At 40.2% G+C, this 19,763-nt stretch overlaps 1 protein-coding gene across 1 annotated transcript in view; it reads right to left on the reverse strand.

The window, feature by feature from the left end:
* The window catches only part of DNAH3 (dynein axonemal heavy chain 3), a 694,204-nt gene that overhangs the window by 347,844 nt on the left and 326,597 nt on the right, over nucleotides 1-19,763 (reverse strand). The window contains exons 17-19 of the mRNA XM_085629109.1: nucleotides 19,243-19,387; nucleotides 11,139-11,350; nucleotides 6,515-6,606 (exon numbers count right to left, since the gene is read on the reverse strand). Of these exons, the coding sequence (XP_085485235.1) occupies nucleotides 6,515-6,606; nucleotides 11,139-11,350; nucleotides 19,243-19,387 (449 nt within the window). The remainder of the gene's footprint in view (nucleotides 1-6,514; nucleotides 6,607-11,138; nucleotides 11,351-19,242; nucleotides 19,388-19,763) is intronic.

Below are 19,763 nucleotides of genomic sequence, written 5' to 3' on the forward strand. Positions count from 1 at the left end.
TGAAGAAAACAAAAGCCCAGGAGAAGGTAGAGTTCAGGAGGGCATGACAGCAGGCTGTGTCTGTGGAGGAGTTGTCGTTATTGGGGAGTGCTGGATGAGGTCTCAGTAAAGCCATTGTTGACAAGAAAAAGATCTAAACAAGCCAAGCCAGTTTCCAGGGTGAGGAGGTCATCATTGTCGATGGGGAGTCTGTCACTATCAAGCCTAATGAAGATTTTTACAGGCGGACTTAGACAATGTTTCGGAAGTTAAAAATGTCCAGTGGGACAAAGCTGCAAGCCATAGCCGTAGAAGACTCCATGAAGCCGAATACCATTGCTCGGAGGTCCCGCTGAATAGGATTTGCTGCTTCAGAGAACAAAGAAGGCAGGTCGGCCAGTGATGCACCTTGGGCGGATTGGCTGGCAGGATGTTTCTGGTCTTCTGATGGTTCTTCTGGCAATTTCTTTGGGGTTAGGCAAAAGCAGCACCTCGAATACCACTTCCCATGGTTAAGGACCCGGGGGCACCACTTAAGGGGTTGGACTCAAGCAGAGGCAAGGTGCAGGGCTCAAGTTCTCTGGAACTTGTATGTCCCTGTAGTCCACACAGGAGACAAGCCAACTAGCCCTTGGAGTCATTCTGGTAGTCCAGGCCCTCAAGCAGCAAGGCAGTCCTCTGGTAGTAGCAGGACAGTCCTCAGAACAACAAGTTAGGCCTGAAGGAGCAGGGCAGTCCTCTGGACTACAAGGCAGTCCTTCTGAAGTCTTTCACAGGTCCAGGAGTGTCCTAAAAACGTGTTCAAAAAGTTCAATATTCGTACCTGATGCCAGCCTTTGATGTGGTAGTAACAGCCTGGCTTCCCCCACATCTGGTTCTGGAAATATCTTCCCTTCCCCAGCCAAGTCTTCAAAAACTGCTGTCAGGTCCCTTTGTGTTTGTGTTGGAGGCACCCCTTTGCAATGTAAGTGGGGCAGGAAACAGCTCCACCCAACCAATACTGACACGATGGACATGCTGCCAATACCTAGTTGTCCTCTTTCTTACAAACTGGGAGAAAAATACAAAGGCCAACTGTCAAGCTATGCACAGTCATGTGACCCAGGACACAAGCAGCAGGCACCAAATGGTTAATACAAGAAAATATCAACTTTCTGAAAGTGGCATTTTCACAATTGTGACCTTAAATCTGGCTTTACCACTAAAAAGGATTTTAAATTACAATTCATGTGAGTTCAAACTTGACAATCCTTTCTGTTCCCAACCAAACGTTAACACTTATTAAATGTAATAATGTAACGTAATGCTATTCAATTGAAAAGATATGATTTACTGTAGTGAAAAACTAATCAATGCTTCCAGTCCTATGGGCTTTCTTGGGCCTACCTTAGGGGTGACATATATTTTAAAAAGGAAGGTTGAGGCTTGGCAAAAGGTTTATTCTGCCAGGTCGAATTGGCAGTTTTAAAACTACACCACATTCTGCAGACATGTTTTAAATTGCAACTTAAGTGGGATGCACATTGAGTCCTGCAGGCCCACTAGTAGCATTTAATTTACAGGCTCTGGGTACAGGTAGTATCATATACAAGGGACTTATAAGTAAAATAAATATTTCAATCAGGTATAAGCCAATTGTACCATGTTTTAGGGAGAAAGTACAAGAACCTCAGCACTGGTTAGCAGTGGTAAAGTGCACAGAGTCCTAACACCCAAACAACAAAATTCTGAAAACAGAGTGGTGAAGGCAATTGGTTTTGGGGAAGACCACACCACGGATGACAGTTCTAACACTTGTCCTCAAACCTATCACAATTTCTTTAAGGGGGACTGCAGAGACTCTGAGGTCAATTTAATGTAATTCATTGGGGCCTAGCCTAACATATGTTTTCTGGCCAATGTCTGCTATTCATAATTAAATAACAGTTGAGGAACTTGAGACAATATTGTGCATTTTTGGCCAGTAGGAATGGTCACAATGTTTAAATAGGAGTTTAGGAGTGCTTTACAAGAGTTTCGGTGGCTCCTTTAGACAAATTTAAATATGCAAATGGAAGTAGCATTTTAAAGTACACAGGCTCAGTAACATTGGTCAAAGATGTTTTGTTAAGGAAGATTGTGAAAGGTTGTACATCAACATACAGGAATTTTGAAGCTCTAAAGATATACAAAAGATTTCTAAAAATATTGTATGAATGTATTTAGGATCCATCCAGATGTAAGGTGTGATCCTTCATTCAGTAAAAGCAAAAAAAGGTAAAGTTAGTGCTAGCTGCATTATTAAGTTTACACATGAACAATAGTAAGTTTCCACATAAGTAAATCTAAATATGTCAAAAATGTACCTTTGTGAACAGAGTACACAGTGCAATGATATTACAACAGTTGTCACCCTTCTTAGTAAAGCAGATATTACCATGCCACAATGCCAGGTTTCATAGTGCCCTGTTAAACATGCATTGCCATAAAATAATGTAAATAATGTAAATGTGTACTTTGTTTCAGTAAAGACTGCATTACGATACAGTTTACATGTTGTTCAAGGAGAGCACACATACTAGGTTATAATGTCAGTTTTCCAATGTTCTCAGCAAATAATATATTAGCTCTCACTGAACTCTTTAAAGTTCATTATCACTATCTGTCTCTCTGCAAATCTTATCTGCTGCCTCATCTAACATCAAGGGGAAAGAGGTCTGGCCTCCATCTCCTGAGTGCTGTAAATGGTGCCAAGAATAGACCATCAAAGTCTCCTACTTTGGCTACTAAATTGAAATGAGCTTCAAAGCCATGCCTGGCTTGCATCCTATCCCATGGTCTGAGGTGCTATCACCATTTCCTACTACAGCATCCAGCACCCAAATACCTGGCCCGATCATGTACCTCTAATGGCCTTATTACGATGTTAGTAGGTAAGCCTCCGTCCGGTCATCGGAGGCTTACTGACTGACACCGTAGGTTTACAGTCTGACCTCCAAATTTCAATGTCGTCGTCACAGTGTAAACCGGGCGTCAATCCAACAGTGGTCCGGCGAGCTCAAGGAGCCCGTCGGCCAGTCGGAAACCTATCATAATCCCTTACTGCTGGTAGGTAGGTAGGTATAGCTTTATTCGATAAAAAATATCATAAAAGCACAACATACAATAAAAGTTTAAAAAGGATCAGGTGAACATTAGCAATAAAAGAATTGATCGTAAATGTATCTAAAATTGAACTATATCACGAGGTAAGGCACTATATACAAAATATGGAGAACAAAAGGACACAAATTTCATTGTATAGGAGTTGGTAAAAGAGAGTAAAAACTGGCCACTAGAACATTTCAGTGCATAAGGGAGGCAAGTTTTTTTTTTCTCAACAGCCAAGCGCAACCCAAATACTTGGCCATTCCACATACAATAGTGAGGGACGAGGTGTCTGTTTTTAAGATACGCAACACAGTTACATGGTCTCGACTGCCCAGCATTCTGCAAATCGGTCTCAGCCACTTGGATCTCGCTCTTCTATAAGTAAAACAGGCAAAGATAAAATGGGGAATAGTCTCCTTTGGGGCTGCACAGCTTGGGCAGCCAGTGGATATGCGTGTGTGGCCCTTCCAACTAGCTGTGACAGAGTTGAGAGGTAAAGTCCCTAATCTGAATCGCACATACAATGATCTGTCCAGGGGAATCTGGATGAAGTCAAGATAGGGTTCCAATTTACAAAGAGGCTTATGCTCGAAGAAGGCCTCAGTCAGCTTCCCCACATTGCCGTTACTCAACTCTCTGACATTAACCCAACTCCAGTATGCCTTCTTAAGATCCTGTTTCGAAGGGGTTATCTGGGATTCCCAGCAATCTTCGTATCCAATGGTTCTCAACAATTGGCTTACATGGGAGATCCATTTTAACCTCCTCCCAGTATCGACTAATATGAGTTCAGAATAATAAAGGTCGAAGACGTGCAATGTCCTGAATGGAGTGTCTGCCTAAATCATAAAACAATGGTTTTAAAGGAGATGATGTGGGAACAGAGATAAGATCCCTCATGAATTTGTTCTCAGACTTAACTAGGTCATGAATATTTTCATGGCCCCATAGTTCAGCACCGTACATAGCACAAGATAATGCTTTTGCCTCATATACCACAAGGGCCGGTGCCACGGGTCTACTCGTAGAGAGATGTTGTTCTCTAATAATGGCACCCGAAGCCCTCTTGTGGCATAGGAGCATCTTAGTTAAGTGAGGGCTCCACTTCATCCCTTTCGCAATTCGGATGCCTAGGTAATCAAAAGAGTCCACAATGTCCAACGGGGTACCATTCAGACTAAAAGTGTATCTAAAGCGTCTTGGAGCGTTGATTGCCATTAATTTAGTTTTCTCAGTGTTTATGATAAGGCCATAGGATTTGCAGAAAGAGCCAAATCTATTTAAACATTTTTGTAGGCCAGCAGGGGATTTTGAAATCAGGAGAGTGTCGTCAGCGAACAGGAGGGTGGGAACTTTTTCACCAGCCAGGACTGGAGCATCAGCTGGGTCGTCTCTAAGGTGATCCACCACCCCGTTAATGTATAGAGAGAACAGGGTGGGAGCTAATACGCAGCCCTGGCGAACCCCCCTGTTCACCGCGACACGCCCTGTAAGCTGGCCCTGGGCACCCCATCTAATATTGGCATGGTTATCCTCATGGAGAAGCATTAAAAAAGCGAGGATCTCTTGGGTGACACATAGTGGAAATAAAACCTGCCATAATCTTTGACGAGGAATTAAGTCAAACGCAGACCTAAGATCTATAAAAGCTAAGTATAAAGTGCCTTTTCCTAGAACTACCACTTTCCAGTAGATCATAAAAAATCAAAAAATTTGATCCATTGTGCCTACCTTTTGCCTAAAACCTGCTTGGAAGTGAGATAAAATGTTCATATCTTCGATCCATGACCTCAATCTCATAAGGAGAACCCTACCAACCACCTTCTGAATCACATCAGTTAAACTAATAGGTCTGTAGTTGGCAGGGTCCTCCTTATTACCCTTTTTGTATATGGGAATCACCACTGCGGCTTTCCATGACTCAGGTACCATGGAGCCCCTAGCTATAGCGTTCATTATGGCAGAGATAAGCGATGCCCAGGGCGCTGGATCATGTAGAAGTAGATCTCCTGGGAGACCATCTGGCCCTGCCGCTTTGCCAGGTGCGATACTTTTAATTGCCAGGGTAACTTCCTGAATCCCGAAACTAGTATCAGGCGGGAAAATAACGGCAGGGGGCAGATTGTGCTCATCCTCGTGGTCTACAGAGGCAGTCTCTCCCGCATATATAGCAGAGAAATGGTTGAACCATTGCAGCTCTGTTATATGATTTGGGATACTTATCGTTTTAGCCCGCTTACCTCTATTCAGGAGGTCCCAAAATACAGTAGGATTTCGATTCAATGCTGCCTCTTTTAACTCCTGCCAATGAGTTTCCTCCCAATTTCGCTTTGCGTCTACCAGTGATCTAGAATAATCCTGTCTTGCCCTTCTAATGAGGCTGCTGTCTTGTTTCTTGAGGGCATTTGATAAGGGCGTTCTTTTTCCTCTGCAATCTTTAGAGTACCATGTGTTCGAACCTTGTATGGGTGCCCTTTTGCAGGGAGGAGCGTTTCCGCCATCAAGATGACGTTGGTTTACGACAGCCTTTCCATGTCGGGCTTTCCGACATGGAAAGATTGTTGGAAAGCGAAATTGGGGGCCCCTAGCAGGGCTCCCAATCAATCTGCGGCCTACGGTTGTGTGCCCCCCAGAAAATCCCTGCACCGTGTGGCAGGGACCATCAGGTGCCTGCCACACGGTGCAGGGATTTACACAAACTCCCATTTCTCTATGGGAGTTTGTGCCTCGGGCAGTTTCCACCAACGCACAAGCTCCCATAGAGAAATGGGAGTCTGCGACAGCACCATGTGTGGTTGCATAGTAATATGGTGTTCGGAACCGCCAACATATGGTCAGTCGGTTCCCACACCAAGACGGTGTCATTCAGAGGCAACTCCGACCGACATCGTCAGGGGGCCCTAAGTGAATTTCAGATACAGGACAGCCTTAACTCTCAGTTCCTGCCAGACAGCCCTACCATGAGGAATGTGCTGGAGGTCAACATCAGTCACACAAGTACTGTTATAACAACTGAGTGCTACAATGAGATGATGACTGGTTGTAGGAGATTGGCACCCCTTGTATCTGGTGGCTCAGTGGACTAATTCAGACACCGCAGGGGCCTGTGTTTGACCTCATAATCAGAGGTTCAAAACCCGGCGAGTCCACTAAGTCTTTCATCCTTCTCAGGTCAGTAAAATTAGTACCATTGAGTTGGGTAACAATAAACATCTGTTATTCAAAATACCCTTTTCACTGAACGTGCGCTTTACAAAATACATGTTCTGTATGTTGCTCAATCTTTTCTCTTAATATTTTTATATTGTTGTTTTAATAAGATTTCTGTGTAATAACATCTGATAATGTAATAACAGTTGTTATTATAAATGAATCAAAAACAAAATTATATAAAACTGTTGCTTACCTGTCAATGAACTTTGACAGTCCATACTCTAGCATGGTCAAGAGTGATGTGTTTTCATCTGGTGTTACATCAAATCCTACTATTTCACTCATCTAAAAAACAAAATTGGAATAAATCATTACCAAGACTTTATGCGTGAGTCAACCAAATTCACTACTTCAGTACCTTACAACGCTCTTTGCTGCAGTTCTGATCTGAAACGATAAAATGTGTGAGCACACTTGTTTTGGCACAGTTCCCTACTGAAGAGAATATTGGATGATTAGGCGGTTACTCTACAGCGGTATTAAACACCATATAAATATGCACATACTTTATACATTATGATAGCTGATGACTGAACACACAGTTCAACTGACCTACTGATACATCAAACCATTCTTATAGGTCTGGAGAGTTGGCTTTAAACTGCTTGATGCAGGACTAAACGTGCTATAATATCAGCCCCTTTATATGTCTCATTTTGGTCTACATCACAAAATAGCCGCTCTACAGCGATCCTGAGTCAGAAAGCACCAATTTCATAAACTGTCTACTAGTAATTGACACCTGGATAGCCGACCACACTCTAAAATGTAAAACAAAAAAACTGAGATCTGGATGATGGGAGCCCTTCCAAATCTATGGCCGACAACTTTAGATGAAGATAAAATGCCAGTGGAGCAGGTAAAAACCTTGTTGCCCTCATGGGCTCACCTTGGTACCCCAGGCACGTAATACCACCAATATGGGTCTCCTTTATTTTAACTATTGTTTTGAGGATACAATACTATAACATTTTCCACATTAGTCTACCAAATAATCTGCGACAAAGGCCACCGCTCCTCGGAAACTTAGCAACCAGAAGGTCACTTTGAAAGAAGAAACAACAATATATCCCGCAAGCCCTGCACATTTTTTATCTACCTACAAAAAGATAATCAGGTACCAAACATTCATATCTACCTCATACATCAGATAGTTATGCCCAGGTGCCATAATGAAAACCTGAAATGATCTTACATCAAAAATGTGAGTACTTTCTGGCCATTTGCAATTGAAAAATACACTACAGCTTTTCTCTTCTTTATAGAAACTCCTTAATCTGGATTGGAAATGCTTCAGGAAGCTAGACATCGTGGGTGGGGAGATGAATACAAGGTCATATGATTTGGCTATACATTAAGGCCTCTCCATGTCCATGTCACAATTACAGATGGACTAAGGGCAAATTCTACAACCAAATGCATATAACCAATGTTCCAGGAATTAAGAAATAGCCTTTTGAATGACTATGTACTCATTACTTTACACACTCATGTGGAGTCATCATCTGACTCTTGCTAAATCCTGATGAATGTGCATGATCCTTGTGGCACATGACAGGGCAGAAACATGTCAACACTTGTGCTGCACACTAGAAACACGCTAGAAAAGTGCCCTCTCTTTACTTTCTGACACTTCTCCCTTTCTTAACAATCTCGATACTTCAGACTATTGAGCTGCATGTCTATTTCCACCTAGGAGTGTACCTGAAGATGAAGCATGCTGCAAGCCGTGGCTGAGCATTCGAACAAAAGATTACCACCACAAAGTCATATTAATGTGTCACAGAAGATTATGGACACTCATAGATTGTTTTTTTCTGCTCGAATTTGCATATGTCTGGTCTCTGTCTGAAGTGATGATGTGAACAAAAAAAGATGGACTAGAAATCAAGCCTGTGTAACATGTCAGAGGATGAGCCTTTGGCAAACATTACACAAATCATCTTTATGTTTCAGTTTTGTACGCCTCAACAGTATTATTTATAGATTTTGTTAAGAAGCTCATCTCTAATATCTCCGCAATTTATTGTACATGGGTGACTAATATGTGCAAGCAGTTTTCTGCACGTTTGACACCTCATCTCATTTAAAATATTACTAATGCCCTCTGTGACATCCTCATATTCGTTCAGCCTATGCGGATGCTAAGAATGGGGGCAATAACCCTGCTGTCTGTATGCTACGAGTGTCTGAGGTGAGTGAAAGGAATGTAGGTTGAGATTTAGAAATGTGTCATTAAAAAGGGCAAAAATTTAAACCCCACAGTTGGAAACCTAAATTTTGAATATAAACACAGCCTGAGTAATTGGCAATTAGTTGTGTTTTCTCATTTACAAGCAATTATTCGTGTTGTCCATGCTCCCCACTACATAGCTCTAATGATCACGCTCACACTTGCTCCATACACGTGAGAACCTTAACCCTAGAACCAACCCCTTAACACTACCCCTTTACGTTCCCTCCCCATACCTATCCATAGCTCTAACCAAACAAATTCTAATTTTCATCTTCATGCTCGTTCTCACATTAACTTTACCCCTAAAACATGTCTAAAGTCTAACTATATCCCTTACCCTATGCCATTCCTTTACCGTAAAACTAACCCCTACCCTAATCCCAACATACACTCTTACTCTATAGGTAATATTATCCTTAACCCTAACTCTATTCCTTACCCTATAACTACAACATACATCCTCGCCCTAAAGGTCATTTTATCCCTAACCCTTTCCCTATCCCTATCCCTTCTATTAAGCCTAACCCAACACACTCTCTACCCTAAAGCCAATAGTATCCCTAATCCTAACTCTTACCCTAACCCCAATATGGATTTGGATTTTAAGCATTTGAATATATTATATGAATAAAGAACATTTATTTCCATCACAAGCACACTTTGGACCTGCTTCTTCTACTATCTGCTACGGATATTTAATGTTCCAATTAATTTTAATGAGATTTTCTAAATGATGGGTGCTAATTCCATTTGTTGTTTTTGATTGTATTTGGGTTTACCCAATAGGGAGTGGAGAGGGGTGCACTTCCTGGTTTTTCAGCACCATCGCAATATTATCAGGCCACTATTAGTAATAGGTGCAGGATCTTTGCCTCAACCCTTTGTGTGCTGTGTTATTTGTTAACCCCAATACGCATTGTTACCCTAAAGATAATCTTATCCCCAACCCTAACCCTATCCCTTATTCTAAGCCTAACCCCAACACGCACTCCTACCCTAAATGTAATAATATCCCTAACCCAAACCCTTACCCTAATCCCAACACTCGCCCTTCTTCTGAAAATAATCCTACTCCTAATCCATAATCTATAATGTAGGTCTAAACTTCACCCTAACGCTAAACCTTTCTTTAACTGGAGCTCATCATATTTTTACTTTTTTTGAGATCCTCTTTTTTCCATACTTTTAAAGTTCAAACTCATGATTTTTTCCACCATACATTTTGAATTGTTGGTGTTTCAAATGTATAAATGTTTTCCTAACTGATTACAAGTTCACAGGTGCTGCAAGAACCAGTAGAATCCAGGCTTGGTGAGGGATGCTAAATTATTTACTTTATTTGCATTCAAGTTTGTTTGTAGCTCGCTCCAAGCTGCTGGGGGTGAAGGGTTGCCTGTGTTCATCCTAATCATCCATGTGAGCAACAGTTGATGAAGTGATACCATGAAAATAGTGCTAGTGATCAGGTTGTAGGTGTTTAAGCAGCTAAAAGCTTCATTGGCCTTTACTAAGTATGTTTGCATCTGTTACTTGCTCATCCACCACACTGTGTGCCTCACACTCAGGCCGGGTTATGATTATGGGAGTGGGTAATTAATATCAGTTAACCCTTTCAGCTGATGGCAAAAACACTTTTGTGATAGTTCAATAACCAGCACATTATGTGGCAGAAAGAATATGAAAAGGTGAACATCAATTTTTGAAACTCTGAACTTTATATAACGCTTAATGACGTGATATACTATACATTAGCGCGGGCAAACATGTGACACAAGGCAGCGCTTTTTGGCACAAACACTAACGCTGATCAACTTTCTTCCATACAAATTATTTTGTGCCAAAAGTTGTAGTGAGTGTGCGGAAAAATAGCTTTGTGTCAGGAAACACCAATCCCAATTATTTATGCAAAGGAGATGTAAGGTGTAATTTATGTGAAAATACACATAGGCAGCTTAACGTAGGATGATTAACTTGCACTTTGCACTGTTACTGAATGGTATATACAAGTACAACTCTTACAGAAGTTATCGGTGGCTCGCCATAGTACCACAGCGCAATGCTTAGTATCAGGGTAAAATGTTTTTGTAGTGTTGATGACATAATCAGCATGTGCCTCAGATTAAATATGGCACTGCACAATTTTTTATACTTTTTGCAATGTGGCTGCATAACGTTTAGTACAACTGAGCCTAATTGTGTTTACTGTGTCACTGAAATCATCGTTTTTAGTATAGTAATATGTAAGTACCCGGGGCGGCTCCTCCGCTAAGTGTGCATGACTGTTTGGCCGGCCAAACAGTCATGCTCACTGCATGTTCCACACCAGGCTGCATTACACAGCCTGGTGAGGAACATGCCAGTGTCCCATTCCCCATCTGAGCGCCGAACCATGGCGCACGGACCAATCACAACTATCATGATTGGCTTAGGGGAGGGAGCCATTGTCTGCTTCCAGTTCCATTCTGGGACGTCGGCAGGGAAGTGAGGCGAGACCCAGCTGCTGAAAAGGTTAGTGGTTTTTTTTTAGTTTGTTTTTTTCACCCTCCACCCTTGTTCCCTGCCAGCCGCCACTACTTAGTACCTGTTCCCAGTGTCTGGCCTTCATTCCACGGTTGCAGATAACAGAGATAATGGGAAGATGCTGTTTAAATTTGTCAATTTTAAATTTGACATTCTCAGCCACGCGTTTTGGCGCAGGAACCTCTGCAAAGGTTTTTGTAAGTTTATACATCGTCCGCCACATGTTTCCAACGTCTTCCACAATGTTTTCTGCATTTAAAGGCTGGAAAGCACCTGCAGAGGTGAAACAAAAGGATTGTCAGGTTTCATCCTTCACAAAGCAATGAACAGAACATTTCCCCTACTTTGTAGGCCATAACAATTTAAGACATGGTACAAAATGATGATACTGTTAACATGTATCTTATTCAGTCTAAATACATTGCCATACAGAGATCCCTGGTGTAAAACAACAGAGACAGGACTTTCAAGCTAAGCATAAACTATTTTGAGAACACAAAGCTTTTCAAGAATTATCCATAGACCGTAAGGTCATCTTCTTTCCTACTTGTTAGATTTAGTGTTCCAGGCCAATAGTACTAGAACATCTTAATGAAGTAGGTAAATATGTCAGTTGAGGCTGGTTAGAGGTATCCTACTGTATGATATGGGACCAATTTATGAAGCAAAATAATTTAGTCACATCAAAATAACAAATGAGCTAAGTACAAGACCTTAAAAAGGATCCTTAGGATGCCAATATAGCACTCCTATAAGAGACAGAAGATCGATTATCTTTACACTTTCTGATTTTCATTTTTTAAGATTGGTTGCAAAGAGAAATTACTTTGCTTGGCTATGTATAAGGGGCTGTAATCACCCCTAGGACCTAACTATGGTAACTGCTAGGCTGTAATGTAATGTAGACCTAAAGTCCAACCTCACATGCGAGTGGTGGATCAACCGTCCCAGACCTCATTTAGCCTCTACAAGGTAATGTAATCACCTCAATTCTCCTCATCTTAAAAGCTTATCATACTTGCTGAATTTTGACCTCAGCCCAACATGATATGAAAAACCAACCTGCTTTCTGAAGACCATGATGTGTCAAGAATACCTCTGACCCTATATGCCCAAATCACAAATATTGTGAATGTAATTAGGTGTGATTTACTTGTGTCTTACTCCTCAGTTTCTATGGGTAGATGCCTACTAACCATAGAAGAAAGGTTTGTGAATGAAGTCCTTTGGTTTTTGGTGCTAAGTGCAAAGTGATTGTAAAGTACAAGAGCAATCAGACGACTTCAGGTGCTCCAGAAGTCTGCCGCCAGACTCTTGTTCCACCCCTGTGTCGGGTCTTCTTCATGACCTTCACTGGCTTTCAGTGGACAAGCACATTGAAGTCAAGGCACTTTGCTATATGTATAAAATCCACTTGTGCTCAGGACCTCAGTGTCTGCATAATCTTATCACTCCCTATCGCCCTTCTCACACTCCGCGTTAAAGTAATCGTTCTTTTTTCACAGTTCCCAGAGTTATACACTCCCGGATGGGTGGACGCTCTTTCTCTTAACTCGGCCCCAGATTGTGGAACGCCCTCCCCTTTCGCAGAGAGTTGAAAACCTGGTTATTCTAATCTATACCTCATGCCGTAGAGTCTTAACCCTGGTTAATTCCAGCACCACTCCTTAAGCTGGTCTGCTTGTCACCTAAGCACTGGGAAACTCATCGGGTAGCTACCTGCTGTTTAAAAATGCAATAATAATATTAATAATCCTCAGTTGTGTTACTTTAACCTAGGGGGTGTATTTAGTCTACCTACCAAACTAGTTTATGCATAGTACAGTATTAAAATTCAGAGTATGGCTTTATCGTCTGTATGCTTCTCCAGAGGGCATAACATCTTTTAGGCATCCAGATAGAAACTGTTTCTGTGGACTGGGAAAGCGATGCACTAATGTTTATATTGCTATAGATTGGCTTACTTTTTTAACTTTTCAAAGCTTAAACCTATCTTTTTAAAGCATAGCTAAATAGCAAGAATGTCGGCTGTGAAATGTTTATTCTCAGTGCGATATCTAGATGTAACCATAGCATTGGCAAGATTTGTAATGGCTTTAAAAGATTTTAAATTTGAATATACATTCAGTTGGCAGTATGTTTTATGAACTGTTGTATTTATCGTTTAAGAGGCGTTTTTCTTAAATAAACTAATTTAAGAACTCAACTAGGTCAGGGGTCTCCAAAGTAGGTCCAGCAGGCTGGATCCATGCCAGATTTTCAGGTGATCTACATAAGATAAATTTACATACACTGATACATGGATGAAAGCTTATGAACTGGGTTCTTTTTTTTTTAGTGGTGATTTCAAAGTGACATTCAAGTAGAAGTGCAACCTCATCAGTTGGCTGCTGTTGTTGAGCATGCACCCAGGAGGGCCAGCACCATGCAATGTTTTTAGTTTATCCACATTTGAATACACTAAATCTGAATCGAATTCATTTACATAGTGAGTGGTCATCCTAAAAACCTTGTATGAATTTTGTCCTCCTGCACCTAGTTGAAAGACCACTGCTGTGGGCAACAGCAACAGAAACAATAAAATGACTACTGAGGAAGACTTGGACTCCGATATATACGAAACCGGATTGTCTACATCAAGCGAACCTAGCGTTATTACAGATACAAGCGATTTGAGTTCTGGACAAATTGACGATGATTTAAACTCCCTTGATTCTCGAAATCTGGCAAAACCAATTTAGGTACAACCCTCAGGAAAAGATTAGGGAAAAAAGATCTAAACGTCAAAGACATAACAAAGCAATTCACGATGAAATCAATGATCCCAGCATTGGAACTGACACGGTCAAAAGAAAAATAAGCTCTTCACGGGAAAATCCCCTCTTACAGAGTATGGATGAAATGAAACAACAATTTTCAGGCTTGGAAGAGATAAAAGGGGGGAACTTCAATCTGAAAAACTCTGGTTCAACAGTAGAACCATCGCTTGGTGAAATTCTGAGTTCAATTAATCTTTTTCACAAAGATCTTAAGAAAGACAACCAAAGAAATCATGATGCCATCGAAAAACTACAAGGTGCAATTAAGAAAGTCGGTAATACATGCATTGAGATCTCAGACAGATTGGTTTCTGTAGAAACACGTATAGAAAACTTGGAAACCGATGTTATCGATCTCCGCAAAAAAGAAAAAGATCATGACGGGATCATAAAAGACCTTGGGGCATATGCATCAACATCGGCATTTGCGATTCCTTATTAGCGAAAAATAAGGAATCGCTAATAAGGAATAGCAAAAGGCTATGCATGTAGGAATCGCTATTCAAATAGCGATTCCTTAACTTTCCTTAATTGCTACTAGCAAATTGCGAGTAGCAATTAAGGAATGCCATCCCAATCATTCCTATGGGCCTCCAGGCCCATAGGAATGAATTGGAGATTGCATGAGCAAATAGCGAGTACCAGTAGGTTCTCGCAAATTGCTCATGCAATTTCAAGGGTGCAAGGGTGTCAAAATGACACCCTATTGCACCCCTGAAATTGATATGTGCACATATGTTGCACACACACATGCTCTAAGGGCATGTGTGTGCGCAACATGAAACTTTGAAAAATGCACAAAAGTGCATTTTTCAAACTTTTAGCAAATTACCATGCAGTTCATCTTCATGGTAATTTGCTCCCCCTATTAGCGAATTCGCTAATTTTTTTACTTTCATGCATTGCATTTAAGGAATCCCAAATAGAGATTCCTTAAATTAAGGAATCTCAATTTGGGATTCCTTAAATGCTATCGCTATTTAAGGAATCGCTATTTAAGGATTCCTTAAATAGCGATTTTTGCTTTTGGGTTGATGCATTGGGATTGGGTATTTTTAACTCAATACCGGGAGCTATTAGCGAATCGGTATTTTACCGACTGGATTTTGGCTTGATGCATGAGGCTGCTTATGTTTAAAATCGAAGATCATGAAAATAGATCGAGAAGAAACAATCTGCGGTTTCTTGGAATTCCCGAAGGATCCGAAGGAAACGAAGCAAGAGGTTTCATGATCAAACTTCTTAAATCCACCTTCCCGGAACTTGAAGGTTGGGATTTGGACAAGGAAATACAGAGAGCTCATCGATTCCCTTTGATGTTATCTAAATATTCTCAGAAACCTCAACAATACCCTAGAGCAATACTAATTAACTTTGGGAATTTTCTCCTTCGTGAATCCATTTATAAATTAGCCAGACCAACATCTCAAAGGGAATACAAAGGATTTAAGTTCTTTGTTCGACCAGATTTCGCACATTCCACCATAGAGAGACGGTGGAAGATGCGACAGTTATTTACACCCTTTGAAAAAATGGGCGCAACTGTTTACCTTCAAGTAAAGTTTTTAATGCTTTTAAAAGAAATGTGTCTGCTTCATGGTTTAATCGATGGGTGGTCAACTAAATATCCTACAGATCCTGGATATACTTTTTTCTCATTCCCTCATTCAAAACAAGTACGTCTTGATTATATGCTTATGTCCAACTCTCTGAGATCAAATTATCATATTGACAGATTAGCTAGAGTACTGTCGGACCATAATCCTCTAATGCTCATCCTCATGATTTTTCCAATGAGATCCAAAATTAATACATGGACATTTGAAAGAGCATTACTCTTTAATGATGCATACTGTCAACAAATGAGTACATGGATCCCGTTTTTTTTTAAAGATAATGTTGGATCTACTTCAATCGACGTAGTATGGGATACCTTGAAGGCTTGTGTCAGGGGCGAAACTTTGAAATTCTCCTTAAAAAATAATAAAAGGGAAAAACAAAACATGGTATTGTTAGAGCAAGATCTACGAAGAGCTGAAGAGGATCTAACTAAAGCAATACAGGAAGGCAGGGCGATAGATAATGAGATGGGTAAAGTGACAATAGCTAAAAATTACATCTCCGAAATACTAGTTGGAAAAGCTATCGTTCGGGCTAACGCCAATAGGAAAAAAATATACAAGTTTAATGAAACAGTGGGGCATCAGCTAGCTGTTAGAACTCGAGAAGAAATTTCATCCGCATTAATCAAAGAAATTAGAGATCCAGATATGGGCCCAAGATCTGAACCCGCTGAAATAAGAATGGCTTTTCAGAAGTTGTATAGGAAATTATACCATGAAGATGATAACGATAGCGGGGACCCCAAAACTTATTTAGATTTGTCAACCCCAGAATGTTTGCAATCAGATGACCAGGAATTTCTAGATAGTCCAATTTCTTGGGAAGAAATATTAATGGCAATAACTGGCCTATCTAAGGGAAAAGCTTCGGGCACGGACGGAATCCCTACCGAATTTTATGCTAAATTTGCCCCTCAATTAAAAATCATTCTAACATTACTTTTCCAACATATTTTTCAGGGAGGGAACCCACCGAAATCTTGGTCAAATGCTAAAATTATTGACTTTCCGAAGAAAAATAAAGACGCTAAAGAAATGGGTTCTTATCGTCCGATTACTTTGATTAATGGGGATTCAAAAATTTACTCTAAAATCTTAGCAGCCCGATTGGCACCCATTATCCATAAAATTGTCTCGGAAGAACAACACGGCTTTATTCCTGGGAGATCCACAACCGATCACATACAAAGAGTTATTTCCCTTATTGACTACACAGGAATGACAGGAGACCCTATGTCGCTTATACTGTTGGATGCAGAAAAAGCATTTGACAGGGTATCCTGGAAATTTTTATGGGCAGCCATGGCAAATTGCGGGATTGGAGAAAAATATATACAGGCAATAAAACAACTCTATATAAACCCCACTGCCCGTGTTTTGATCAATGGCATATTGTCTGATAGCTTCACTATTCATAGGGGTACAAGACAGGGATGCCCTTGTTCACCCCTCTTGTTTGCCATCTATATTGATGTATTTATACAAAGACTAAAATTTAAAACTTCAATACCTCCCATTAAAATACGAGATCTAGAAATAAAATGCTTGGGCTATGCAGATGACATAGCTATTGTTACAAGCGATCCCACCGAAGCAATGAAACATATAGATCTAGAAGCATTGGATTTCGGTCGAATTTCTGGATATAAATTGAATTCCAGCAAAACCCAGATAGTAGTAAATAATAAAATCACTATGAATGATATGAGGATTGTTGATAAAGCAACATATCTCGGGGTAAGCATTAGTGCTAAAATCGAAAACATTGTGGAGGATAATATTCAAACCCTAATAATCCAAACTAAAAAAGAATTATCTCGGCTGCACAATCTACATTTAACTATTGGTGGAAGATCTAATGTGGTTAAAATGTTATTCTTTCCTAAATTTTTATATTTTTTTAGAGCTATTTGTCTTGAATTTTCCCCACTAATTTTTAAAAACATCGATTCTATGTTTTCACATTTTATTTGGGGATACAATAAATCACGGAGAGCACTTAGATGGATCACTTTACCTAGAGAACGTGGGGGATGGTCATTACCAAACTTTAAACTATACTATTGGGCCACTGTACTAAAATATAGCAATAGTCTCCTATTGGAGAATTCAATGGGTCACAATACACCCACCCCGCAAGAACTTATTTTGGGTGAAGACAGTATTGGTTGTCTGTGGCGTCATATGAACGATGATTACTTTAAAAAAGTAAAATTTAAAACTATTTCTAGCATTTTCAAAGTATGGCATAATATAAAACAACTAATCGGCCTAGGTCGATATTCATACTATACCCCCGTACTTCAGAATGCGGATCTTCCAGAAATATTTCATGACATATATATACAGAGATGGGCTGAACTAGGTGTTAAACGCCTTGGTTGTTTTTTTTCTGATAGGGGAATAAAATCATTTGATGAATTAAAAATTGAGTTCCATTTGACAAATCAGGATTTTTTTAAATTTCTCCAGGTGAGAGATTTTTTAAGTAGGAAAATGGGTGGCCCCATCAAATTTCATCGGTGTGATATTATAGAAAAATTGAGACTAGTTAAGACCCCGAGAATCGGAGAGATATATGCAGGACTAAATGCTTTATTACCCGATGATATGAACAAACATCTGACGACATGTCAGATCAGAATGGGGGTTACATCTCAAATCCCTTGCGAGGCCTATGATATGTCATTAACTCATTTAATGTCTATGAAACTACAGGCACAATTTTTCAAAACATTTTTTTTACTTTATTACACTCCTGAAAGACTCGCAAAATGGGGGATGGGGAATGGAACGTTTTGTCCAAGATGTGCTCTTCCAGCAGCAGATATAAAGCATATGTTTGCTTCATGCCCTGTTTTAACCAAAGTTCTCTCTGAAATCTCGGACTTTCTATCAAGGATTTTACATTGTAAGATTAACATTGCAAATACAGAAGTATTGTTGGGGGTTTCCAACAACGGTCGTTCTAGCGAGCAACACGGGCTGATATTTGTTGGTATGGCCATCTTCAGGATGTGTATCGCCTCAGCCTGGATAGATCCAATACCCCCATCATTTTTTGAATGGAGAGCTCGGCTATTGGCGACTTGCAGTCTGGAGGTTGCCATTTATAAGAATAAAGGGAGGGATAAGAGGAAGAGGGGTATGAAGATCTGGGCACCATTGATTGCCTGGACACAAGAAAAGTGATTGTGGAAACTGGATATTGATATGTTGTATATCGCAAAATTCTGTTTGCCTTTCATGTCTTGTTTTTTCTTTTTTTATGTACAAATAAGCTCTCTGTTGGTTAAATATACGAGTTACCTGTTCCCCGGGTGAGGGTGAGGGGGGGTGGGGGGCTAATGTGTTGTTTAAAAAAAAAAAAAATATTCAAAAAAAAAAAGAAACAATAAAATGACTGACCAGCCTCTCCTTGCTCAGAAGTCAGCGATCCACACACCAGATCCTTCTGAGTCAATAAAGAGCAACTAAGATCATTGTTACCTGAACAATTCTCAATCTGTTCAAACCCATTTGAAAAATTGGAAATTGTGCAAAGGCATTAACCAGGCGGCCAGTCTAGATTAGCAACCTTGCATCTTTAAGAATATCCTAAAAGACACCACATTCTGGTGGGGGTATTTTAAGGGCATAACCACCAGATATCACTTAGAAGGCTGATATACAGCTTCTAACATTGAACATAGCTAGATATCATTCAAAAAGACAGTATACTCACCGTTCAACCATTCATCTGACTTAGTGTGGAAGTCATAGGCAGTCTGCCACAGCTGCTCATAGGGTAACTTGTTGAGGATTGTGGCTTGCAGTAATGGGAACTGGGTCTTCTCAAACTCAAGTAATGTTTCTTCTTTGTTAATAGCCTTTGGAAAAATAGCAACATGTCAGTATCTCACTTGTATATTAAGTCAGTGTGAAACACAACCAACCAACACAATCAATTTTGTAAATGAAAAGTAGAGAGAAATGTTAAATGTGTCCTTTCCCGACAGTGTAGGACATGTCTTCATTTGCTGTAAACGTTCAATGTTGAAAACACACTGCCTCTGTGTTCATGAGTATTCAAATATCAGAAGTGCACAGACAGGCACATAATGTAGAATATGACTTAGACTATAAAGCTAAAGCAACAGTTCACTATTTTGTTTCCACTTGGAGTGAACTGTGATTTGGAATGTTAATTACAGTTTATAATCTAGCCCCCACATTTCAAATTAGTTTTGTTTTTAAGGGGGTGGA

Source organism: Triturus cristatus, chromosome 10, assembly GCF_964204655.1.
Source record: "Triturus cristatus chromosome 10, aTriCri1.1, whole genome shotgun sequence".
NCBI classification, from domain to species: Eukaryota; Metazoa; Chordata; class Amphibia; order Caudata; family Salamandridae; genus Triturus; species Triturus cristatus.